The sequence below is a fragment of the Numida meleagris genome, chromosome 16, assembly GCF_002078875.1.
Source record: "Numida meleagris isolate 19003 breed g44 Domestic line chromosome 16, NumMel1.0, whole genome shotgun sequence".
In the NCBI taxonomy this organism is placed as follows: domain Eukaryota; kingdom Metazoa; phylum Chordata; class Aves; order Galliformes; family Numididae; genus Numida; species Numida meleagris.
The window spans coordinates 8,460,140-8,487,947 of NC_034424.1; the positions used below are offsets into that span (position 1 = coordinate 8,460,140).

The 27,808-nt window shown below is 43.3% G+C and overlaps 1 protein-coding gene across 9 annotated transcripts in view; it reads right to left on the reverse strand.

Annotated features, from left to right (window-relative positions):
* TTLL11 (tubulin tyrosine ligase like 11) overlaps positions 1-27,808 on the reverse strand; it is a 52,437-nt gene that overhangs the window by 8,808 nt on the left and 15,821 nt on the right. For 2 of the 9 annotated variants that reach the window (XR_002443667.1, XR_002443661.1), the window contains exons 7-9: positions 16,419-16,676; positions 14,112-14,218; positions 6,536-10,270 (exon numbers count right to left, since the gene is read on the reverse strand). Coding sequence is in view for 2 of the 9 variants with exons in the window: in XM_021414098.1 (XP_021269773.1) it covers positions 9,948-10,270; positions 14,112-14,218; positions 16,419-16,676 (688 nt within the window). In the remaining 7 variants the exon portion in view is untranslated. Of the gene's footprint in view, positions 1-6,535; positions 10,271-14,111; positions 14,219-16,418; positions 16,677-27,808 lie in introns of those variants that run through there. The other 7 variants (XR_002443666.1, XR_002443664.1, XR_002443662.1 and 4 more) reach the window with 7 other exon arrangements.

Sequence of the window (27,808 nt, forward strand, 5' to 3'; positions counted from 1 at the left end):
AGAGGACAAACACGAGGCCAAAGATTCAGCCTACAAACTATAAACCAGGGAGTTGGGTTTTGAGTATGTGAAGAGCATTCCTACTTTCATCTGCAATGGCAGCTGCAAGCAAGACTACTGCCTGGGTCTGCATCACTATAACTGGCTTTTGATTTTGTCCTTTACAGCAATTTTGTGCCAGTTCTACACTATACTTGCAAAAAAAAAAAAAAAACCCTGAAATTAGCACTCACACAGGTGAATTTCTTTCTGTCATCAGACTTCATAAATCCACCTCCCAGAGAGCCACTTCAGGCACAGGTGACGCATTGCCCCAGTGGGAGGGGACAGCTGTGGCAGTCCAGCTCCCTTCCCACAAAATCCCAGGAGATGTGGGGGGACCACGTGGTCCCATCCCCCCAGGATCACCCTGCTTCCATCCTACGAGCACGCAGCATGCCAAGCACTCACCCGCATCTCCCAGAACCCTCGCTATGTGCAGCCAGGTGAAGCTGCTCCCATGATTAATGTTTGCTTCCCCAAGGCTGGCGGCTGTGCAATAACTGCTGTGGTGCCTTGGAAATTAAGGCATAGTGTTGTTCACTGGAAGTTATGGTACAACGTTGTTCACAGAGGCACAAGATCAGAGTGTAACTGGTATTGCCAATAACGGGCACGGAAGGCGGACCTGAGTGGACACTGCAGCCGTGCTCTGTGATCCGCGTCAATTCCCTGGGCAACCTGACGTGTTGGCAACATCAGGAGAACCTGATGGACTGATCCTAAGAAGGATGCTGGGATGGGAATATGGTGACACTAAGCTGAATGTTTGCTACCCTGGGCCAAGACTCTTATTTTTTGTGCAAATGCTGTCCTTAGGGTGAACTTACATCAATCAGAACAGATGTACGTATGACAGAGTCCCTCAAGCTCCACCTGTAAAGTAAGAAATAGTATGAAGTAGCTTAAGGGGGGGAGGGGGGGCAGTCAGGGAAGATACCATCACAGGCAAGTCAGACACGGACCATCTCTGACTTCTGGGATCAGCCAGTGGTTAATGGTGAGATTGGCTAACCTCACACACTTGGTAGACAGTGTATTTATCACCATCAATCCAAAAGAACTTGTAATCTGTTGCTTTAATAAATGCACTATTCACTAATCTAGCCACAAGAGCTCTCCATGCGAGCGTGGCTCAAACTCTGTTAATAAGGAGTGGCTGTGTGAACACACTGGGATGCCACCAGACGAACTGGGCAGCGATGCTGAATGCCACCAGACAGACCGTGCATCACTGCAAATCAAAGCTCAGCCACCATCTCCTCTGATAGCTGAGGACGAGCTGGAATGAACACAAGGGGGGTTATTTTCTGCCAAATTATGTTGTCCTTTAACACAACGGCGAGCAACAGGAGTACACAGAAAGGTCAGCATGGCTCTGCTGAGCTCAGGACGCATGAAGCAAGCCCGTACTTAGCTCCTCCTGACCCTTCCTGTAGAGCTCACCTGCATCCCCGGGCTGAGCTCTGGTTAAAACACCAACGCACAGCCCCTGCTGCACTACTAAACAGAAGTGTACTCAAATAAATCACCTCAAACTTAGAAGATGCCATTAGCTATTAACAAACACTCCAGGCCTATGGGTGAAGGTAATTCAGTATGATGTGCTTGGGCATGCAAGGTAATAGGTTTCAGCTGAATACCATGTGATGCAATCTCTTCAATAGGAGGTTAAATGAGGCTGAGACAGGGACCAGATGGATTTATTTGGGTAGCAGGTTTTTTTGGTTTTGTTTTTGTGTGCATCTGTCTGTGTGCTTAAGGTGAAGAGAAGGTAAGGAAAGCAGAAATAAAAGCATGAGCTCTGCTGTGCACAATTGGGGCAGGGCTAGCACAGGGCTCAGGTCTTCATCCTGCTGAAACAAAGGTCTAGGAAATGCAGGGCTATCCTGCCTTTCTGCACTCTCATGATCTGCTACTGCTGGAAGCCTCTGCCGTTAAGTGAGCTGATTCAGAAGAAAACCATGATTTCTCCTCCCAGAACTATGCACTTAAAAAAAAGAAAAAAAGGAATAAACACCTCTCACACACACACACACAAAAAGCTGAAAGCAGTAACTCTAGCAGTAGTTAGACACAAAGCGAGGCAGCAGTGATCGCACTCATGTTTTTTAGGACAGGTTTCTAATTACTGAACACACTTGAGAGCTTTCAACAGAACCTGGGTGTGCTTGCAGGCAGAGGCATTAGCAGCCACACCAGCTGGCACCTCTGCAAGTAGGCAACAGCTACAAAACCAGCTGTTACCTGAGAGCAGCAAGCACTCGGCTGGAGCTCTGAGTGGTTTGCTCCTGCTAAAATGTGCAGCAAGAAGCAGAGCAGCCCAGGAAGAGCAGCAGCCTCAGTAACTGGACCTGCTCGAGCTGTTGCAGGTTGGCCTGTCAGAGCCACTTCTGTTAACCACTATGCAGAACGCTATCGAGGATTTTACAGTAGTTAAATCAGGAAGTGAATAACCCACATAACTAGACAGCAAAGCGTAACGAGGCATCAGGCTAAGCAGCTTGGGCCAGTGCCAGTCAACGCCTAAACACACGCTTTCATTGGGCATGGGTGCAAATCATCACCTGGAGCACTTCACAGCCAGCAATCCCAGTCAGCATGAAGGGAAGCCGCAGACCACCAGACCCAAGGCAGGACCATGAGTACAACAAGAGGATAAAGCTGACAGCCACCAGCAGGGCTGCAAGAACAGAGCACCTCCAGCCCAGCCAGCTTGGCTGCAGCTTGTTCCTGGCAGCAGGCAGGCCCATGGAGACCTTACCCAAGGCAGCTGCCCTGGCTGGCATGAGCTGTAGTGCAGTGCGACAGAGGGATGGGCATGAGGCTTGCTTCTGGCAGCAGCTGGCAAGAAAGGCCACAAGGAGCCCACTGCAAGGATGGCAGCATGGGGCTGCAAACATGCATGGCCTCAATCAGAGGGAGCAGCTATTACCAAATCCATTTAAAAGGCGGCACTCAATAAAAATCATAGCTTTAATTGCTGACTTTGCTACCAAGAAATTTTTACAGCCATCTTGTAAGCAGGGATAGCAGAGACTAAGGCAACCATGCACAGACCTGTTTGTTACAGAAACTGGAAGAGTCACAGAAACTCTTTGGACTGCGGCAGGTGCCTGGCAGACTCAGCCACGCATCAGAAAGGCTGCAGATAACAGCAGGGCAGCTCTGTGCTGGCTTCCAGCACTGCTTTCCTGACACACACAGCACCAGATAGATCCCCATTACACAGCCTGCCCCAAAGGAGAGCTGGAACAAAGCTCCGCCAGAGGAGACAGAAGGAGCTCCACAGTCCAACGCCTCCCCTCGCCAGCGCCGGCAGGGAGCTGGGGAAGCTTGGAGCTCTTCAGATGGCCCTTACACCACTCCTCAGAACCATAACATCAGTGAGAACCACAGAGTCCAACAGTCTAATTTCTGGGTAACACCAAAAACAAGCACAATCAGGAGACAGGAGGTGAGAGTTCAGTTCTCCCCTCCTTCATAACGACAGTAACGGGGGAGAAGTAGGAAGACAAAAGGCAAAAGCAGGAGAACAAACACTGAAGTTAAAAGCTGTGAGAATGAGAGCTTCAAGAAAAACAAACAAAGTTAATTTCTTTGGTTAAAACCAAGAGCAATAGGTGAGCAGAGGGCAGGAAAAAAATCACTTTTCTAAAAATCTGTTTACGTTCCTCTAAAGATCACTTGCCCTTCCAATGGGCAGTAATCCTGGGGGCCTCTGCTGCCTCCTCCTGCACTCCCACCCAGCTGCTGTGGGCTGCAAAAGAAAACCAGATTCCTCCCCTTTTATCTGCATGGATTCCCCCAGTCCAGGACTTGTTACCGGAGCATTTCCTAACAGTACTTACAAATGAATTTGTATTCATTTAACAGTAGCCTGAAAAACAGTAGCAGAGCTAGGTGCGAGCACAGCCTTGGTTTCAGGCAATCCCAATGTGACACCACACCGTCCCCACAGCTCCACCTCGCAGCATCGACGCAATAAAAAGGCATCTCTGTGCTTCATGAAGCTTCCATCAACTTCTGCACATGGCAGAGATCAGAGGTGGAAAAAAGCCCAGTGCAGAACAGACGTGCCAACTGCTTCAGCCTTGTCTCTGTTTCAAATTATGAGCTGTACAGCAGCACCTCCGTGAGCTCACAGAGCTGCGAGGCATCAGGAACCAAACAGGCCTCCACGAAGTCCCTTTGTCATTGGTGAAAAACAGTAACAACTGCCACCAGTGACCACCTCCATTCAGGGGCAAACCTATCAGCTAACAAACACTGCCCTCACAGCTCTCTGGCACATTAAATACACCTTATTAAGCAGTACTAATGTATGCATTTTTATTCAGTAGTCACGATCCCAAATTGGTTCTCGAGGGACGCGTGCCCCAGCCCACCTCCCCGCGCAGAACCAAGGCCGCCATTGGCGCAGCCCTCCGGCCGCGCACAGCCCACAGCCCACAGCCCACAGCCCACAGCCCACAGCCCACAGCCCACAGCCCACAGCCCACAGCCCACAGCCCACAGCTCACAGCCCACATCCCACCGCCCTCGGCTCCCGCCCGGCCCCGCACCGCAGCACGCAGCTCCCGCATCTCTCCCCCACCGCTCTCACCTCGGGCTGTCCGAGCTGCGTGCAGGCGCGGGGAGCTGCTCTGCGGTTCTCCGAGCGGTAACCGGGGACGCGGCGCCCCGGGCTGGTTTGGCCGCGTCCCCCGGGCGGTCCGATGCTCATCAGGTGCGCGAGGCGCACAGCTGAGGGAGCTGACCCAGCCCCGGCGCGCGGAGCAGCTGGCCGCTCACAGCCGTTACCCAGCACGTAGAGGCTGCAACAAATTCAAGGTTCAGGCTGGAGGGAAAGCACCGAGCCCGGGGCAGCTGGGCTGAGCGCCTCGGCCCGCCGTGCGGGAACGCTCCCGGGAGAACGGCGCGAGGGAGCGCGTGCCGGCATCCCGCCGAGCGGCGTGCTGGGATTCGTTTGCTGTACTTCATGCTTTAGAGCGCTGTGTGTTTTAAACGACTGAGGGAAGAAACAGTCGGCAGAGCACAGCGGCGGTCCCCGGCCGGGCGGGGAGCGGGGCCGCAGCCAACGCAGCTCCGTGCGGGACACCCCGGCCGCCCGCGGCGGCCCCTCTGCCCACACGGACGCCAGGAGCGCGCCGTTGCTCCGCGCCGCCGCCAGAGCGGGAAGCGGCAGAGGCGGGAAGCGCTCGGATCGGCGCGAGGCGGCGCTGCGCGGGAAGGCGGTGGGAGCCGCGCAGCAGCCGGTCCGGGCTCCAGCCTGCAGCCGGCCTCGTCAGAACTAGCACACGTGTTGACAGAGGTCATTGCATTTCAGCATGGCTTCCTGCATCAGGAACAGTAAATAGGAACAAAAGCTAACCGCAGCCCGTCCTGCAGTCACCCGAGGGAAGGGCTCTTGGGGTTTCCGCAGAGCACACAGCTGGGGAGAGAAGCACAGCAGCGTGCGTGTTGAGCTTTACCATCATTTACAGCTCTTCATGTTAACACGTAAATAGCTGTGGAGCAGCACGGGGCAGCCATGGCCGTGCCGGGGCCCCGCACAGGGCTGGTCCTCGCCCACTTTCAGGGTGCCACAGGAGCAAGGGCTCCATGCAATCAAGTCATTTATTGAACATCTATCACCTCTAAAACTCAAAGAAAGGAAGCCCATGTGCTAGAAACCACCATTTCCATGACAGACCGAAGCCAGAGGGCAGGCACTAAACAAATAAAGCTGCAGAGATCAATCTTATCAAACTGAGGGAAAGGCTCAGACTGATGCACGATAACACCCTGAAGAGACAAAGCAGGAGAGATTCACCTTCGGAATGAAGACACTCATCTTCCAGAAAGCAGTGTAGAGCAACACAGGAAGTTAAACTAATAGAATCAGGCAAATAGACCCATCACTTTATTAGGCAAGCTGAAAAGCAACATTGTGGAATTAGGAGGAAACTCAGTAAAGCATGATGGAAAAGAAAACAAATTAGAGGGAACCAGGCAATACTGAGAAGCAGATTGTCACTGTCCATCAGACAGAAATCAGAGTAAGGTCGGACAGGGCTGGCAAGGAACAAAGAGCTGTCACCATGACTGATTGCGGTGCAGGTGGTGAGGCTCCTGTTTCATACATAGGAACAAGGGAATCACTGTGCAAAAAAGCAGCATGGAATAAGAAGTCGGTTGGCAACACTGAGCAGGAGATGTCATAAAGCTCCTTCCCTCTCTAAAGCTTAACAGGCTGTGAATGCAAGCAAGCATAGAGCTGGTCAGGGCACAGCTCCAAATTGCTATGGAAGACATTGCAAGGAAGCTAGAGCTTACACCACAGCAGGTTGGAGCAGCAGAGATCCCAGTCAGGCAGGATCCAGCCAGCAGCTGCTCCTTCCCTAGCAGCCTCAGCACCACACACCTCGTGCAGCTGGGAACAATGTCCTTGTCACACCACACAATCCAGAGGCCCCAGCCCCTTCCAACTGAGACCATGAAGGCCTACACCTACCCTGTTTTCAATGAACTAGGCAAAGTTCAGATCAGAGGAGGGAGAGCTGAAATCCCTCCTCATCACACAGGTTTCCACACTGCATCCTCCATGTCTTGGAAGAGGGCTCTGATCACCTGATGATGGGCAGAACACAAGGTTAATGCAGGGGGAGGAGAGCCACGGCTGAAAAGAAACTCTGAAGCAGGTGGACTTGGGTCTCACACCTGAGCAAGTATTAAGCGTCTAATTAGCTCAGTACCTCCATTTCAAAACCTGTTTTGAAAGAAAGTTGCTAGGAGTGCATGGCAAGTAAAGCAATCTGGGCAGAGAGGGCAATTCAGTTTCAAGTGCCAAATCTAGTTAGAGCCAGAAGACAAATTTCAACCAACTCAGACGACAAGAGCTCTATGCAGAGTAACAGCTCACATAGCTTGAAGTCAAACAAGGAGTCACTCAACAAATTTAGGCACACTCAGGCTAGAGACAAGCTTGCAGGGAGGGGAGATGACTAGACTGAAGTTCTGTACACATTTGCCTCAAATCTGCTTTAGATGTTCAGGTGTTTTATTTAGATTTATGCCCAGTGAAGAATACCAGACCCAACGTGTCTGATAACAAGAAAGATTTCACTGGTACGCAATGTTTATATATGCTCATAAATGGAATACTGAATGCTATATTATTCTCTGAAAAGATTATATTAAAAAATGCTTGCCTACCTTTCATATATTGTTTTTCTGCTAGAAAGCTATCTCAGGATTAACAGATTATCAGTGCATTAGCATTCATATTCTGAATTCAGTATCTCTGGTCATTTTCTTGTGTTTGCACAGACCGCTAACTTAAGGGCTACGTGAAATTGCTTTGGATGCTAAATAATATTGCAAGGAAATTGCATTAGATGGGAGGGAAGAGAAATGTGACTTTGTTGTGATGTCTCTGAAGTACACTCCTATTTTATTCCACTCCCCCCCCAGGAATAGTATGGCATTCAATTTTCCAATTAGATAAATATATGAACACTGGGTTACTAGAGGCAGATAATTGAATATTTTATCAACTCTACAAGGGCCCTTCATATTTGAAATGGGAAACAGAGTATACTGCATCAGCCTGTGTATGCACAGGTTATGAAAATCTCTATGAGATCCAGAGAATAGAAAGATCTCCGATGTTCTTTATATACAATAGTTAATTTAATCCACTGATATCAGGGTAACTTCCATAGTAGCCAAAAAGAGGGTATAGATTGTAGATTATAGAGGGCATAGATTGCACTACTTGAAAGCTCCAAAGAAAAGTATTCACATCTGTACTGTTTCAAATCCTACTCTTCTATAACTCTCTTTACAGGACATCAATCACAAGATGAGGGAAACTGTAAGCTATTTTCTAGTAACACACTGCCAATCGCAAGACAAATGTCAGATGTCACAAAATGAGAAGTAACCATTTTTCAGCTTGTGAATGTCTTCAAATATATTACAATGAAACTGAAAAAAAAAATGACCCTTTCAGCTTCGTTTGTTCTGACAGCTGCCAGACCTCGGAGTTTGGCATTTTATCTTCATACTGCAATAATCCTTGTGAAACTTAAACGAGGCAGAGGGCAGTGGCATTAATCTACAATCGCCCTCCTATGTACCACACAAAATTACAAACAGTCTAGCCACTGAACAAAAACTGATTGTCTACTACTACTCTTACCTGTGTTACAGAAAAAGAAGGAAAAGAGAAGCAGCTACTCCCACATTTGTTATTAACACATGCTAGGTATTAGGCTCTTGCAGGCTGAGCTTGACTTCTGCATTGTATTGCCATGCTCCTCATTGCCACTTGGGAAAACGGCATGCTGTTTAAAACTAAGAATCAGGAAAGTAAATCCTAAACATTTCCTAGAGTAAAAGGTCACTCAATGTTGTGCGTGCATTTAGTTCGTGACATCAAGTGTGAGGACTTTCTCCGCGTTGATAACACGCTTCCTGTATGGCAGACAACATTTCTTGTACGTCAGCCACTGGTAGATTCAGACATCAAGATCAGGTCATTTTCTCAACCCAAACCTAACTGCCCAGACATCATACCTTCTTACAACGTTGTCATTTTTGACAGTACGACAAACACTAGAACATGAGTAGATTATTAACATTAAATAATAAAACAATGGAGGAAAATCAAATTACACATTATCATAATAAAATACAAGACCAGAAAAAGTGCTGACTGAACAGCACTGATGTACCAAGTTACCCGTGTCCTTTTCAACCAGTCTCATGTCTCTGCTTAGCCCCCCCAAAAAGAGTGTGATTGTGCAACTCACAGTTCATTGCTTGAAAAATAAGACTATTCTGTAGAACTCCTCCAAAAGAGCTCCAGTGGAGTCCAGCATTCTTGACAAAATATCCTGTTAAATAATATAGATCTAAGTTGCAGAGAGTTGTAGATAAGGGAAGAATGAAGATTATGTGCAAAGACCAAAAAAGTTTGCTCTAGATGTTAACGGAGGTCCAAATAGGATAACAAACACCAAAAAAGTACGAAAATAAGTAAACCTAGAATACAGTTAGTTTAGCCTAAAGTGACCGGACTGGCCTTCTGGATGACTTCTGGACCTGGATGACTTCTTACTCCTTTATGCTGTAAGGCTCTTTGCAGCATAGTGCTTACTACCTGAAGGCAAAAACACCACCTAATTCAACAAGTTTTACTGAATGTAGGTTGGTTGGTTGGTTTTTTTTCCTGTGAATCACTGTGATCTTATTGTTTCTGTGCAAGCAAAAGGATAAACGATAAACATCTCTCATTATTCTTTAAAAAATTAACAGTGCTTTTCATGGCAAAGTAGTAGAAGCCAAAATATGAATTCAGTGGTTTAAGATTGACTTTAAAAAGTAAGTGCATAGCTATAGGCAACAAGCAAATCTGTACTGATACCAGCAAGTACAGTCCAAGCAACTGAAATAATAGGGTCAAAGCCTGAAGTCTGACCAAAAATGTAATTCCAGGTTTTTGTTTTCAAGAGCACACAACTGGAATTTGCGACTGCAGCTCCTTAATTGGTATCCATGATACATTTAGTGCACACAAAGCATGCAATTCCTTTGACATGAGTGTGCCTCTCAGGCACTGCACCCAATCCCATGATGCCGATCATCTTCCCACTACGCTTTTGTTCCTTGTCTTCACATTCAGAATAAAAGCACAGTTTGTCATGTGAGATGCACTGTAGGCTCAGTAGAGAGGTAAAAAAAAAAAGTGGCCATTGTGAAGAAGGATCGTTATTTGAGAACGGGACCTTGCAGTCGACTTCTTGGAGAGCATAAATAAAAAACAGCTGTAACAAACAATTGCGACCATCGGAAGAAGGAATTCAAGAGTCTGTTCCACCTCCTGCAGTTTGTACATACCTGGTTATTAATTCTCAGCTCTCTCAGTCTCTCCCTGCTCCTGGTGAGACAGCACCAGGATAGCGATGACTTCTACAACCTGCAAATTTACCAGCTGCGGCCATGCGATTTAGGAGGGGTGCATGCACGGCTGGTGTGACCTCAAGTCCATCGGTCGGACAAGGAACCACCGCACTCCGGCGCTCCACGATCCCTCGGCCACAAAGCGGGCGCTTCTCATCCAGGGCAGCCAGGTGATACTCGCAGAAGTCAATCAGCGATGCCACCTGCTCATGAAGGGGGAGTGACTTGTATTTTTTCTGAGCCAAGAAGAAGAAAGCTTCAACAAAGGCTTGCAAACACATTCCTGCAAGGAAAATGACTTTAAAGGAGATTCATAACACACATAAACATAAAAATATCTCATTTCTGTGCTACCGAGGCCAAATGTGTATGTGCCATGTATGAACATAAAGTTGTGCTAGTTAACATACATAAACAGCAGCCATATACAGTGTTCATTAGAGGAAAAAAATTGAAGACCAAAATGCAAGGTTCTGTCTGCATGTAACACACACCTGAGCTCATTTAGTGTCTCAATACACCGTGTGCCCAGGCTGTGTTGCAGACAGCTATTTCACTGAGGCTATTTCTGCTTTCACAAACATCAGCCTGACCAGCACCCTGGCAGCCAGAGCCAAACTGGTACTGCAAAGACTGGCTTCAAGATGTTGTGCAATTAAACCGATGTACAATCATCCAGGATTTCTGTTGCCTCAAATACTGAGCTGAAGGCAAACCAGACGCACGCTAACATACTGAGCTTCAAGGAAAACAACTTGTTGATCTCCTTTTCCTCTGTATATCTCCTAGATGTCTTGACTCATGTCAATCAAGACTCAAGCGCTCTACAATAACAGTTTTATTTCAACTGAATAAAAAACAAACAGCTGAATTGTAACAAGGCAAAGTGGTGCAGTGCCAGAAAATTCTGCTGCTATAATAAACTCTCTGCTCTGCCCCTTCACAAATGAGTACCCTGCAGAAGCCATACACTGCAGTACAAAACTCTTCAGGTGTTCTTTGATCACATCGACCTAATAACAAATTACCACGGCCAATGGAAAGAGGGGCTGCATATCAACTCTAATTATTATATTTAAAACCTTGAAATAATACCTAATTTAATTTATCATTAAGAAGCCTGGCTGCAGTCAGTTTTGCAGAATGAGAGCAACAAGGAACCGTTACAGCTGCCCTGTGTTTTACCTGGCTCTCCCAGTTTGAGTATACGCTTAAGGAGATGAGTTTAGGATGAGGTTTGGTTTTTTGCATGGTTTTTTTTCTGACAACGTTGGTTTAATTGATGCTGCAGGAAGGACACCTTTTCTAAATATTACAATTACATTCTGAAGTATAATTTCTCTCAACTAAGACTGCAGCTGGGGTCGCTTACGATCCTGGCTGTAAAACAGCTTCCAAGAGAAGCGCTGGGTTATCGGGAAGCAGCAGCTGCCAGCTCCGTAAATTATTTTATCAGTCACGGTGAGCTGCAGGCAGGGAAAGCACCTTTAGCAACATCCACGCTGTCTCCCCCGTAAGTGACACTCAAGTGAAGCGCTGAATGAAAGAAGTCAGAAGCTGCTGTTTTACAGCAACAGTTCTCTATCGGGTACAGCTGGAAGCAGGCCAAATGCAAAGACAACAGAAGAGAGTGGGGGTTGTTAAGGAACTTATACCAGCTAACCACATAAATGACACTGAAATCCTAAATGCAAATACTCCATTTTCCATAGGTGTCATATCTGTAGAAAAAACTGACTAGACATTTCTTGACGCACCTGGAACCTTGTCCACACCTGTGAAACTGAGATTCTTGATGTTCCAGCAGAAGAGACCTACAGATCTATTATATGCAAGGGATACCTGAAGTCAGCCTCAACTGGGAGACTTTTTTCTGTTATTTTGACATTTTGATAAAAAGATGAAAGATTACATACAGTGATGTCCAAAACCAGCCTGGGCATCACTTCAGCTGGGGAGCACAGAAGGGGTTTTCAGCAGCTTTTAGAAGATGTGAGTAAATTAGACCCCTGAAGCGACGCTCTGCTGCTCTGGTGCTGTTTACCACATTAACACCTGAGTATTATTTCAGAAATATATAGGAAGCAAGTATGTTTACTTCAAAAACCTAAGCCCATAAAATAATCAGCAGAAGAAACCCTTTATCGATGTTTCGTAACTACCTATTCTCTTGAGCAAATAATTTACTTTAGTAACCTCAGGTAAACACGCAGTGCAATTTGTATCAAGCAGCAGAAAATGGGGCATCCTAGTATTATCTCCAGCACCCAGTACTTAAGTGGAAGTCCCTTACTGCTGCAGCAATAGCGTGCTACCACTTAGGACTAAATTATATATTCAAACATTTACAAAAATAGGGTTTGAAGAGGTTTGCATTGCAAGAAATCCTTCCTAAACTTCAACAGAGAAAATACATCCGAAAGTATCTCCCTGATCTGCACACACAGTCAGCTCTGGGCCCAAGGGTTAGCAGTGCGGATCCAGCTCTATTATAACCATTTCTCACCACGGGGAAACTAATTACATCTAAGAACGCCTGCCCTTTAGAGTGAGCAGCAGATAGGAGCCAAACTCACAAAAGAAACCACTGACATTTCAATTAGTTTGTTTTCCTTTGAAAGGAATTTATGAGAAATCTGTCTTACAAGCCCCAGAAGTGAATGCAGATGAATTCTCTGGATACAGGTAAACTGAATGGAGTTTGTAACTTTAGAGCGAAGGATGTGATCTACCCAGTAGAGATTTGGATGGTCTGACAGGTCTGGGCTTTTTTTTTTTTTTTTTGGAGATGAAACCGATTTTCATGTTAATGTATAAAGAGAAAAAAATAATCAACGTAATCACATCTTTAAAAGGAAACCAAAGAGATGGATGGGATGTTCTCTCCAGCCTGCTTATTAACTAGTGAGATATTTTTTGTAATAGGCAAATATTTTAAGTGCAGCTATCTAACAGGAAGGTATTTATATTCATTTTCCCAACCACTAAGATATGCAATGGTAACAGAGCAAATCACCAGGGGAGCTGGGAATAAGATCAGAGTTGAATAAACATTTTCCTGTTGGCTTAAAACTTCTAAAGAATTCTTCCTGCTGTTTAGCAAACAGCTTCCCATAGCTGCTTTTCTTGTCTAATGTTTTCAAGGAATATATTTTAGCTTAAATGCCTTTTCCTAACGGAGAGGTAAATAGCTCAAACACTGATCTGTCACGAGAGCTTGCTCGCTGGAAGGGACGCTCCAAGGGGCACGCTGCAGAACGGGCCTGGCACCTCCTGCAGGAGGAACTCTGAGCAGCTGAAGGGAAGTCCCAGGACAGGGGAATCCCTGGTGGAGTCGATTAATTTCTTACAGAAGCCTTTTAGCCATACTGAGTATATTCTTACGTTGAACATTACAATCCACACTGGACTTCTAAAAGGTTTAAAAGTGACTGAAGTGACTAATGTTCTTATACGAACAAACACAAGCGCCATTTGCCACAAGGGGTGCTGGTAGGGAAAAGCACTGCTAATCATACTTAATAAGAGCCAATTTAATAGCGAGCACTGTGTGAATTTGTACAGAAACCTATTGTCCTTCCCTCAGCCAGCACAAAGTCAGTGAAAATGGAAAGAAAATGAGTATACAGTTGGGCTACTGGGAACACCCTGGAAAGTAATACAGGTAGTTTCCTGTGTTCCCAGAGTAACCTGTTTGGATAACAGAATTAAATCAAAATGAAGTTAATGATATTTATTTCTAGCTCCTGCATAGGTTTTTGTTTGATTTTTTTTGCTAGACCGTGTCAGCTACTCCAATAAGGACATATCTTCTTACACTGTAATTAAGTTGGAAGTTCCACTGGGAATGCTTTTAAATGCTCTTCTGCAACAGGAGTTATGAATGCTAAATTACAAGTGTAAAAGGGGCTTATGGAAGATTTATGCCATTAAATAAACTGAAAACTAAGAGTGATATGTTCTACAGATACAGGTAAACTGCCATGGAAGTAAACACGAGTACATGCCCCAGATATACGTGCCTTGTTCCCATCATTTTTACGGAAAGCTTCAGGGGTGCTTCAGCTATCAAAACTACAAAAAAACACCAATTTTCATGGTCTTCAAATACAAAATAGCATTACCTGATTCTTTGTGATCAATTCCCATACTGTTCCACCTTCTTGTGATATCAATGTATAAGATATCTACAGAAGCCATTGAAAAATTGCTGTTACTGAGTTTGCAGTTTCTGTTAAAAATGAACAACAAAGCAAAACATCTGATTACTTCCAAACTTCCAAGCCATAAAAACCTGTGTAAGAGCAATGCAGAGAACAATGGAGAAAATTTTACCTGCATCGTAAGTATGCTCACTGTAACTTGCTTAGTCCAACAAAAGGCATGCAGTAGATGCCTAACAAGCTATCATACATTAAGTCTATGTATCTGAAGATAAAGGCCCTGAATGTCTCACATGCAAAACATCTCACATATGCAACTTGTACTGCTGCCTGCTCAGATCAGGGCAGTGCCACATTTGCCAAGAAATGGCTGTGGGCAGGAGGAGCAGTCCAGATAGAGGCAGGCATCTAATTCTCACCTGCACATTCAATCTCGTGTCAATATCTAATAGCAAAAGGCAGCAGGTCAGATTACACATCAACTGGTTTACCTTTGTTTTGCAAAAAAAAAAAAAGGCAAAAAAAAGTCTGAATGTTTAAATTAAAAATACAACGACCACCTATTAAGAACAGCTTTCTCTCAGGTGGCTGCTACTTCTCTGAGGCCATAACAGAATGGAGTTAATTGGTAAAACCCAGCACAAACCTGCACAGACCACCTATATAAGGCAGAGTTTGCATAGAGAAATACTCTTTTGACCGAATGATCCTGTTCGGAAAGGGCTGGAGGAAAGCTTTCAGGCACAGAGTGACTCCTGTCTCAACACCACACAGATTTATCCTATGCGTTACTGAACACTGCATGGAAAACAGCAAGCATCTCTGGATGGATCCTAGGCATTTGGTGATAAGCACATGTGGGAGATCTGACACTCGTGTGGTCTGAGCCCACAGTACAGTGTTGATCAGTAGATGAGAATGAGCCATCTGCCCAGGGTTCCAGATGTCTGGCAGCATGGCTGGAACCAGCGCACGTGCCAAAGCGCTGGCCAAAAGCTCCAGCCAGGAAAAAAATCTGTGAGCATTGCTTATTTTTCTAAGTTATTTTTCAGAAGGAAGGAATTATTGAAGGGAAGCAAAAATTTGGGTGCATAATCTTTGAAACCACCTGCCCACACACATCTGCACACAAATCACGCTTGTATACTATTTCACTCTTGAAAAAATGAGAGGGAATCTATCACACAATCTGAAAAGAGCAGTGAAGACAGCATTCTGGAACAAGGCTATGCAGGTGGTGTGGATCATCGGGGGAAAAGGAAAGAAAACATTTGCCAATATTAAAAAGTTTAATTTGACATGCGTGAGGAAACTGCAAAGTCTATTTTGTTGAGATATGACAATTTATGTTAGTATTATTAAAAGAAAATGTTGGCATTTATACTGAGCTCGTCTGACAAGTACCAAATTAAGGCTTGACTGAACAACAGAGAATACAGAGCTAGAAAACTTCCTGCACTCATCTATAGATAGAGCAGATGCCTTCAGTATTTTTCTATATATCTGTTCTTTGTATAAATCAAATTGTTTATATTCATTCCTGAATGCTAAATGCATCTGCATAGAAACAGAATTTGTATTTTAAGAATACATCTGCTGCTGCTGCTTATTTCTTTTGTCATTCTCAATGAATGACAGAAAACAAGATATTTGTACCATGACTAGAACAGATACATCCATTAAAAAAAAAAAAAGAATGAAAAAATCCCACAGAAATAAAGCACATGAAAAAAAATAAATTGGGTTCCTTGCCACTGTAAGTTGCAATTTCATGATGTAAATCCTTAGTGTGCAATGCATCAGTAACTGGCATTTGAAATCCTTTGCTTTGGCCTGGGGCCAATGGCTGTGCCCCACAGCTAGCAATCACATCTCTAGTGACCCAATTTCCATTGTCATGTTTCTAGTAAATCTCAGGAATACAGCTGTGAGAATGTGACATGTTGACTAGGACTGAAAATAGTATCTCCCAAAGTATCAATGATCTGCTGTAGGATAAAGACCCCCACTTCTATTAGACATGATTTTGTAGGTCAGGCATCGTTGGATTTATTTTTTTTTTTTTTAAAGCACAGTGGTTCAATGGAATTTAAGGGGAAAAGTTCCTTTAGAAGGCACCACTACAACTACCAGCTCAAAGCGTGCCACTGTTAGGGCCTGTTCTTATCCAACAAAAGCTCAGTGACAGCAGTACCACCCAGCAGGACCTTGAGTGTCTAACTTTTCTACTACACCTTATGCCATTCCTAAATAAAGCACATTACTAACCTTATAAATGTCCGGAAACCTGTTGGCCCCAATTTTGTTGTCCCTTTCACACCAAGAAATCGGATGAACAGTGCAGCCACCCTGTCCACAAGCCGCAGATAATTAAACTGCTTAGCATACTTCGGAAACACTTGCTTGAGACAAAGGGAGGGTAGGCCAGCCTCTGCATTTTTGCTGGTATCGTATTCCAGTCCACCTGCTGGTCCTGCATCCAGTAGATCCTCTCTTGTTTCTGACACATGCTCTGAAGTCTGAGATCTGTAGCATGTAAAATAATAGTATCCTCCATTAACCTTATTCTTGCAAGATTCAACATGTTCTTTTTGCTTTTTTTTTTTTTTAATTAAGAAACATTATGTTATGAGGTCTTTACAATAATTTATAATCTTACATAAATACCAAAGTTCTCTAAAGCAGAAATCATGTTATAGGAGTATCTAAAGAATAATGAGCAGAACATTGGACGTTACAGGAGGTAACAGGAGGACGTGTCTCACATAGACAAGGAACCACCCGATAATACCAGCGTGCAGTTACAGTCAGCAAACAAGTTTCAATTAAAAATTGAATTTCATGAAATCCCATGGAGCACTTCATGGGAAATGCTTAGAGATTATAATAATCTAGTGCTATTTAAACTTATTTTCCAGTAACGATTAGAAGCTTCTACATTTCCTGATAAGTGATAAAACAAAAAGCACATTAAGATCCATTTGCAAAGCAAAAATTCTAACAGCGCGTTCAGAAGCGATACGGTTCACGTCAGTGCATGCTGGCACTTCTCAGAAGACAATGGCTGGGCAATCCCATTATTTTTTCTTCAAATCCTCTGTGAGTTCTGTCAAAATACATTATTTCATCTTCACTGTTGTTGCCAAATTCCCTAAATAAAGCTGATCGAGATAACTACGTTCTGAAATTGATGTTATGTGTTTATTCAGCATGACGTGTTGTTACATTTCTTTTGCTTCTGACGCACCTAGATAAAATTAAAGATTAAAATTAAATTGCTACTGCTGCACGTTCCGAAAGTCGGACAGCTGCTGTAATTACTGGGCACCCATTAAGCAGCATACACACGTTTTCATTTTCTTCCCCGTCGTTTTTCTGAGTACACATCATCAAGAATAGGTATAATTCACATTGGATACTAAAAAATGAGCACTTTTACTACATTGACCTTTTGTGCTCCTAAACAGATTTAGTGTCCTTCACAAAGTTCTGTTCAAGGAGAATAACCAACAACATAGTTATTATCCACCCACAACACTGTAAAAATTATCAAGCCAAAGCTGTAGTAAAGCTGGACTTTCCACTTTGATACCTAGAGGCAGACTTCCTCAGCCCACTTACACCCGTCCTGGAGGCAGGACATTAATCCATTGACACGCCATGTCTTCTTCCAGCCCAGGATACTTCAAAGCAAAGGCCACTTACAGAAAAAAACTAATCAGTAACTGCAAAAAAAAGTTTGAATTAAACTGTAATATCTGATTTCTAAAAGCCACTTTTGGAGCCAAGTTTTGGACCCTCTTATAATCTGAGACTCGCACATTCCCACCTACAGATGAGAGCAGCTCACCAACACCTGACCCCAGGTGTGGCTGCTCAGCACAGCACCAGCGTGGGGAACCTCTCAGCAGATGTCACCTCTGAGAATCTGTAATAGTGCCCGTTTTTTGGCGAGGCAAGAGATTCTAAGAAGTCTTTAAAAAAAAAAAAAACAGCTTAGGTAAGGTAGATAGTTCTTCAGTAACACTCCTGTGCTGCAAATAGCAAAGCAGAAAGGTAACGTTACATTAACCTTTACTTAACTAAAGACAAAAATAATATATTCTTAGTTTCATTCCTTCTCATGTGCTATTGGGTGGCGGTTTCACTGCCATCGAGTGCCTTCTGCAGGCCAAGGGAGTGAGTGGGAGTTCAGCCAAGAAAACAAGTGTGCTCCCTCTATTTTCAATCCCAGGTCTGCTGATGAATTTTAATCCACATCTCCAGCCAGCTGAACGAGGCCATGACCACATGCGAAACCGTGTACTCAGTGAGAGAGAAGGTTACGTCTGTAACACAACTCTCATTTAATTAAGCCTCTGCGGAATTGTAGTCGTGCGCTGCAGTTCAGAGAAATCCTGAAAGCTTCCTAATGGTAAATTCACGAGTATTTTGGATTGTACATTGTTCATTAATCAATGTTTTCAGTTAAAAATACAAAACTTTACTTTAAAAGATACTGGCAGAGCAGGTTTTTATTTTTAAACAGAAAATACTGAAGGATCGCATCACGGACGTCCTGCCCCTCCCTCGGCAGTGGCTGCAGGGCTCCCAGCAGCCCGGCTCCGCTCGGACCTCACCTGCACGTCCAGACTTCCTTCGCATGCACCTCACTTTGGGCCCTCAAACAAGTTATCGAAACTTCTGACTGGGAGATCGAAGATGCACCTGAAAATTCATTGGCAGAGCGTGATTCAGGGCTGATTTCACTTGACTTTTTGGCACGAAATAAGCTACGATATTGAATGGCTGCATCAGTACATAAGCGAGGTCAGAGCTCATATTCCTGTGTGGATAACCCACGTTTCTGATCTCACGTTTCTTTCCTCCCGTTTCTGTCGCTGGCACTAGCACTAGCCAGACATCCTGTTACAAATCTGATCCAAGCATTCGCACTCCTCTGCAAGCGATCAAAGCTCCTCATCAACACAACACGAGCATGATGAAAGTCAAAGTCAGCCACAGCAACCCGTGTGAATCTGGAGGAAAAGCTTTGAACCCATCTGTGTATCAGGAAAGCAGATAATGAAAAGCATTAAGAGGCTATTTCAGCGCTGGAGAGCACGGGATCGCTTTTCAGGAGTGCTTTTAATAAAACCGAGACCTCCAGAAACACGCCTGCACCAGAGCCCGGCCCTGTCGATGACACTGAATTGATACACGGACTTTCCTGTCCTACACACTCACTGGAAGGGCAGGCATTTACACCACCCGTAGGCAGGGTGCGATCCTGCACTGCTTCTACACACAGTACTTCAGTAGAAGTTTATTTTCTGTATGTCTTGTCAACATAACTGTACGCACCCGACCTCTGTGCGGTCTCAAGTAATTAAGCAAAACTGCCAAGCTATGCGTATTATAACCAGACTCAGTGTCCACAAAAACAGAATTTTACTGTGATCTGCACATTTTTGCAAGGAAACGGTGCACAATGTATTTTCTTTTCCTTAGTGATGAGATAACTTACACTTGCTTGCCACGCACATTACATTTTCTTCTGTATTTCAGCTGCCATCCGCCATCTACACAGCTTAGGGGCAAATGGGGGGACACAACTGCCCAGGGGTCAGCCAGGCAGCGATGGGCACAAGCACTGTCAGTACAGCTACACGGAGCAGAAACACAGTTCAAAGTACGACAGCAGCAAATATTTAAGAGGGGCTTTCATGTCCACTTCTATCATTAATTCATCAGTCAAATGGAAAATGCAGAATTACTCTTTTTACAGCATTCATAGAACTTAACACCACAAAACTCCTATAGAATATTTACCATCCTGTTCTTCCCTACTCCAGAACACGACTTCCAAGCGGCATCGTGTCCCGTCTCGTTCAGGATCCACCTGGAGCCCCTGTACAACACACGAGGCTCACATGCTTCGCTCTGGTCTCCCTGAAAACCCTGCACAATGTCTGTGGACAAGCGCTGCACTGAGCTGTGAGGAAGGGATAAGAAACTCCAAAATTCGGACAAATCTCTAGAAAGAGAAACCTGCAGAGATGTTCTCTATTGGCTCCTTTCTCGTGGGCTCTCCAAGAGGCAAGGGGAGGAGAAGAAAGCCAAGACTTGCACTTTAAAGCTGCTCCTCAGAATTAATTGTTCTGACTGACACAGCTGAGTCAGGATGAATGAATGAAAGGTCAAATATAAGGTAATGCTTCTGGTGCCGTACAGAATAAAAGCAAGGCTTCATTTCCATACCAACATCTGACCTCAATACATTAATTTCTCTAATTCTGCAGCTCACAACAGATCTCTCTTTAGAAATGATCGACTGTGGAGAAAATAGTAACTGCATCTTTAAAAAAGAACTGCAATTTTAATAAAGCTTATGGAAACTACATCCAAGACTACTTATCTTTTATGCATGAGCACTAACTTATTAATGTTTTCTCCATCTATGTCATATCCCTTTCATTTTGACCAGCCTTAATCTTTATGCAAATACAAGTTGCTAAGGGACAAACAAATTTGCAACTGCTAATTAAAGGCTGCAGCATTCACAACATTTTGTATACTTGCACAGAAAATTTAGCTGTCCGGCTCAGAACAAAATTGGGTAAGAACTGGAACAGTAATAGTTCTAAGAATGCTTGCTTCATATATTTAACATTCATAGCATTGTTAGAAGTAAGAATTAAGCAATTTCTTCTTTTAAACAGCTGACTACAGCTTACCTAATAGAGGAAAATACTATGTTCTGGATTCTGAAGCTATAATTAATTCCCTCAGCTGAGCCTCTATTCTCAAAGCAAGGACTACATTAGCAAAGTTATAAGCACAGAAGATTTTGCATGACAAATCTATCTATCCACCCATTTATCACCATTGTATACAGATCTCCCCCAAGGAATTGATACGAGTACGTCACCGGAGGCTATAGGTGTGAGCGTGTTTGTGCGTGCGCATTCACACCATTAAATCATTTAGGAAACAGTCAACAACCGAACAATGCCTTTGTATTACCAACCATTCACGAGTTTACTTTTATGAACTAATCCGATTACTTTTCTTAACACGGGGAGCCTACCAGCGCTCACGGCACGTGACAGCAAGAAGCTCCAGTCTGACTGCACACTGTGTGAGAAAGCAGCACCTTCCGTTCTGAACCGCCCCCCGCTAGCTTCCTTTGAAGGAAGGGCTTTGTTTTCATTACTCCTGATAGATTTATTTGTTTTCGCTCTTTGCTTTCAAGGCACTTATCTGCCTCGTATTGAAACCAACACTAAATTAGACCACCAAGGGTCTCTCCGTAGAAGAGGCAAAATAAATAAATAAAGGTTTCAAACAGAAAGCCGGGCGCCCCAGGGTATTTCTTCCCAAATGAAAATCGTTCTTAGAAAGCAGCCACAATTATGCTAAAGGAGCAAAGGAGCTTTGCCCTGCCACGCGATGGAGCAGAAAGCGGCAGCGCAATTGCATTTTATCAGCAGTAATCCTCCCATTAAAGCAGGTGAATTCTCCACACACAGAATAACACTGCTGATGATTACGCTGCTGTTAAGTCATGTGGCTTTGCTTTCATTCCGTGGCAACAGTGCCAGGCAGTTTTATTGCTTTCTTATTTTTTCAGAGAGTAGAGACCAATTATTACTTAAAAATAAGCCAATCATCTCTCTTTTCAAAAGACGACAAGCTGCAGAAGTTAAATTATAGAGAACGTCACTGCCCCCAATACATTAATTTCTGTCACTCTGTCACTGTAAAAATTTACAGCAGATATAATCTCTTTGAAGGGGGATCAAGTCATAGAAAATACAAGCCTAGTTTTAAATAGAATTTTAATTTAAATGAAAGCTTCAGGGAATGATGTTTATGCTGCTTATCTTTCATACCTGGTGATTAAGTTAATTTATACTTAATGGAAGAGGATATTTCTAATCCCCAGACAGGCTCAACATCTGTCTGTGACTGTGTTTTTGGAAGCCTTAAGCTGCTCGTGATTGATGTAATAAAACCAGGATCCTGTGGAACCGACACCTGAAGGATATCTGTAAGAGGGAAAATGTTATTTTTCCTGCTCGATGCCTGTGCTTAAGTCAAGCCAAAATCCCAAGCACTTAATTTTGCCGTCCCTTAAAGACCTGCTTCCTACTCCCCCATCGTTATTATTTGAGTATAAACAGGGGAATAAGGGAACAGTTCTCAGATATGGTTTATGATCTAATATTCATACCCATTTTGTGCACTATATGAGAACAAGCGACTTTCTGACGGCCTGAAGCTGATGAGAATAATAAAGCTCCTGCAAGAATCTGAGAAACAGTCTCCATTTTTCCTTCATTTCTCCTTCCATGTCCATTTAAGAAGAAATACTAGCTAACTAAATGCTTGCATTTACCCCGTAGTTACAACAGAAGAAGATCTTGAAAAGTAAATATTTTACCAGGAAAATATATAATTTTCACCATTCTGTCCCAGCAATCACAGTATTCCACCCAGGAGTTAATACAAGCACTCGGTCCTGAAAGCTGACGCGTTTCCTGATGGCTCTGTTTCCCGAGGTGCTTGACACATAACTGTCAACCTGTGCCACATACGGAAAATTGGTTGGCAATAGAGCCCTCCTTCAGCACAAAAACACCAGCCCCTTTCAGGCTGAAGGGATGTCAGCTTTGGAGGCTACAGCGCGTGGTAGAAGTAACATCTGAGAACATAACAGACTTCTCTATTATTTTTGCAAGCCAGTTCACCTCTGAGATGAAAGGAAAAGGTGAACGGCCCAAACACTTACAGTGATTTCCTCACTCAGAAACAGGAGGGCTAACCCGGCAAAGCACTTAAATACTTAATGAATAACATCAAAATTACTATTTGTTCTATATCCTATTCAGCATGATCTGAGCTTCAGACCGTGCTTACTGCGAGTTCCCCCTCGTTCAGCTGAAGCTTGGCATCAGCAATGGCTGAACACAACAAACAGGAATTCAGCAAAGCTCCCAGGAAGGCTTTGAAGCACTGAAGTGTTTATGCTGATGTTTTTGACTTTTTGTTTGCTTCTTTGCTTTTAAGAGGGGGGGAAAAAAAAAGACAAAAGAAGCTTATTTCCTTTGAATTCAGTCAAAGCAGGAGCACAGACCAAAGGCACTCCCAGATCGCAGCTGTCACGTACCCAACAAGGCTCCAGCAGCCACCAAGCTCCAAGCCATGCTGCCAGGCTTCTTATTACCTCAGTGAAGCCAGCATAGTGCTCCTGCAGTGGTCACTGCTGCTGGTTCGGAGAGATGCAAAATACAGCGTGTCTTAAGCCCAATTCTATTACCTTTCAGATTTATTTATGACATGTAATCAAATAACTGAAATCAAAGATCTATTTGGGCTCACTGCCTCCACCTTCGTTTTTATGCCATGTGGAAGGATGCTAAGCAGCCACCCTGCTTTATGCCTGAGCTCCCTTCTTCCTGGGCAAACCTTGAAGATTACAGCAACTTCTGTGGCCACACTACAAAGATTAGAGGAAAGCGACATTATCTGATACAACCTGCTCTGTCTGTGTATTTCATCACAAAGATATTCTTTTCGTTTGAGAATTATACTGAGAGGAAACAAAAAGGCTTCTTAATAATCAACTTAAAGGGTAATATTGTGCAAATATCTAAAATGCAGTTGCCACAGCATGTTATGATATGAGAATGCTTGGAAAGTTCCAATTTTTTATGTCAGGTCACATTGCCTAGCTCCTTTCAGACCTTTCGTTATTTCCACACTAGAATATCTAGAGAGCAAAAAAAGAAAACGTGTCAATAACAAAGCAATTAGATAAGCTACACCTCAAAACATTAGCATTCAAGTCTAATTGGACACAATGGTCTCCATTTGCAGTTTGATAACATAAAAACAGAGTGAGGTTCACATCAGAGCTCAAGGCACTGCAGCATGCCAATTACTGCAAGCATATACTGCATTTTTGGACCAATTAATTCCACCGTGTTGAAAACAAAACCTTTTGCAACTCTGCAATTCATCACAATTCTCGTCCATTATATTTCTTAAATGAACTGGACCTGTCATCAGCTTGCTTGGTTAGGATTTTCTAAGCCAACCCTGCTGTCCCTCCACATGGGGTCATTTCAAGGGATTCAAAATAAGACTGCATGCACTCTTTATGTGGAAGCTGAAATACAATCTTTACATTTGAGATATGTTTGAATACAGTATATGAGCAGATGAACACAGAATCTCGCAAAACTGTACTGCTGAAAAATGGCTTTTTTTTTTTTTTTTGCAATGTTGAAGGTTAAAAGAAGATAATCATCAATTACCCTTTCCTCAAATGTGGGGTCATTTTGCGCTGCTTGTGAGAACGCCAGTAATTTTCCACGAGTCTTCTATTTTACTAGCAAAGGATTGTAAAATATGAGAGATGAAAATAACACCAACGAACAGCATTGAGAAAAACCGTTTAAAATAAATTCTAACATCCCAAATGTTCACAACAGCAGGTTACAAACCAAGCTACGATACTGCACGGAAAATGCAGCAACTCGAAGCTTTCAGTAAGGGTGAAAGTACAAGATAAAAAGATCACTAATGTCAGTCAGATTGGCAATATGTAAAGAATTCTTTGCAAACCTTAGTAACCACAAGGGATATTTCTTGAAGAGCGTAGAATCAGGCCTGAAGTCTTTCAGAGATGAAAACTGAAGATCTTCTGCAATATTTATATATAACAATAATATGCAGACCGACCTGATACACTATAAAGCCCAGCTTTTCCTGCAATGGTTTCATAGAGAAAACCATTGAAGTGAATCACTGACTTTGACTTCCTTCTGTATCTAAGCTATGGGTAGATTTTTTAAGATAAATTAATACTGCTCATCTGTATTTAAGCCATGCATTTTTAGTCAATTAAAACCTTTCAGATTACATAGGAAATACAGCCACTTATGAACTTAGAAGTTTTTATCTTCTATCAGAAGATTTTCAAAAGAAAATTGTTAGGACTGCTTCTACAGTGCATTCATGTTATTTACCACTGCTCTGGACTCAATACTATGTTTTCTGTTGTTCTAATAAGCACTCTCGTGGAGCTTTCCTTTAAGTGGCTCTTAAAACCAGTGTAAAACCTTTCAGTGAGTCAAGCACTACCAGATCCTTCGCTTTGTTTCATGGAGAGACATCCCATATTTTAGCTCATGGAAATTCCAAGAGGGCCTGTCTTAATCAATAGGAAAAAGGTTAAGAGCTCTTAACAACGAAGCAGATGAATACCTGGAATCACAAGAACAGAGAGCAAAGATCGAGGCACCTACAGCATTAGCTTCACAAAACCAAACAGGGTAGTCGAGGGTAGTTCTTCTTGAGCAGGACGGAAAACAGCAGCAGAAATAATAGCTACCCAATTGACAGAAAAACAAAGTTAACGTTCCGCTGATCTGAACTGAAGTAACACTGGCAAACATCACATTTAAAAGTCATCCCCACATGTCTAGCTTCTCAAAAGCCACACGGCCTAATGTAACGGACAAGAATTGATACTGAAGTTGGCAGATTGCCCGATGAAGGAATAAAACAAAAAACCCTCTAGGAAAGAGAAAGGGTCTAATTCAATGTATTTCCAAAGGGCTTTGAGAGAATGATGCTGAATATGAATGCTCGGTCATTTTGACTGATGGAAAAAAGAATTGTGTCAGCCTCTAAAATGAACCAGAGTAGAAAGATCAATCTCAAAAAAAGCCATTCATATGAGCTTATAGACTCTCGGGCAGGAATAAGGCTTGAAATGAAGAGGTGGTGCTTGAGAAGCATTTGAATAGCTGAAAACCTGACCAGACTTCCAAGCGATAACAAAGGAACGCAGGAATCAACCTAAAGCTGCAGGACTCAGCTAAAAAAGTCAATTAGCAAATGGAAACCAAAATATCGGTACGAAGTACGAATGAGTTTATTACGTGCAAATAATGCCAAAGGCGCTGACAACCCCACAAAATGAGTGGCTGCAGAACCTCCTGCAGTTGCTCACAGAAGCACACACCAGGGCACTTCACAGCCAGGCTGAGAACAGCCATTCCTTGCCGACCAGCAGAGCTGCCACACCACTGTTATCCTGCTCAGTCTCTCCATGCTCGTGCCCTGAGTTTCAGCCTCTCCTAAACCACCCCGTCACATAACCACAACCTGAGAATATGCAGAGTGAGATAAACGCAGTGATCAACAGCAGGAATGACACCGGTCATCAAATCTAGGATAATCATACTCGAGAGATGTGAAATACGCTATGCAAAGATAATGTGCGCACCAGGGGAGGTTATGAAACTGACTAGGAAAGTATCTGGGAAATAAAAGAAATACAGCCACCCAGGTGATTTTCTGTCTTTTTTCCCCACTCCCCTTCTTTTAAGTAAATACAGATTCCATTTTCTCTAGAAACTGGTAGCTTTTCCCAATACCAGAGAAAGAAACTGTTGAAAGTGAGATTGTCATTCATAGAGTAGAATGAACAAATACTTTTTTTTGTTGTTCAAGAAGAAACATCATAAATTAAGTTCTACCAAATCTTGACTAGAATTTCCTCCTAAATACACAATGCTTAGAGGGGGAAAAAAAGTCAAGCCGACACACATTGGTATCTCCAGGGTGCTCCCTGAACAGAGTGACATTAGCTGGTGTCTGCACGCTGAGCCTGCAAAAATATTTGAGAGCGACCACACTGGGGTTCTTACTGCTCAGAAAATCAGTTCATCGCATTTGCCATTTGCTAGAGCCTTGGAATCCAGAGAAGAGAATCATACCTGACTATTTTAAACAGAAGAAAAAAAAAAATCAGATCACAAGTTCCAAAACTGAATTCAAATTAAAAAAAATAATAATAACAGTATGTACAAAGAAGAAGCATTCAAGAAAAGATAAACTAGTGATGAAACAGCAATATCATAGTAAGCAACAGAGCAAAAACTCTTCTTGTGGACACGACGAATTGATTATTTTTTATAACCGCCATACGTTAAATTACATTTAGTTTCCAAAGTGTTTCAATTCTTTTTTCTGTCAACAGCAATTTCACTGCTGAACAAAAGCCACTGTATTACTCAGGGGGTTGCACCTTCTTCGTCTCAAACATGTATAAAGCAGATTTTATTCCATGAGCAACTCGTACTTCTAACAATGATAAACACGGTGTAATACCATGGCTTCTCTGTCAAAGGAATAAAAAGCTTGTTTTCTGTCTTCAAATATATAAGAAACTAAACATGGAAATCCAAGAGATCATACCAGGACACAGAAGAAACAACAGCAACACAAATATAAAGAATTCTCTCATTATCTCCAGATCAATTAGCATTAATAAAGGAGGACACAAATATTCCCGGCAGGACAGGAAGGCAGCTCAGTAGTGTTGGTGGGTGATAGAAGTGATCTGAAGGCGTCCAGAGCAGATGGGCCCCGAGTGACACGTGGCTGCCAGTGACACCAGCAGACAGAGCAACAGCCAGCTGAGAACACGCAGTATTTGTGCACAAGGCGGACTCTCCTTTTTGCTCCTGATATTTGATACAATTTTAAGAAGACTAAATTACTAACAATTCAGCGAATATTGAACACCTTTTACTACTATACGGATTCAAAACTACGCGCAAGAAAAAGTTTGCAAAGTGTTTTAAAATAGATTTTCTGTT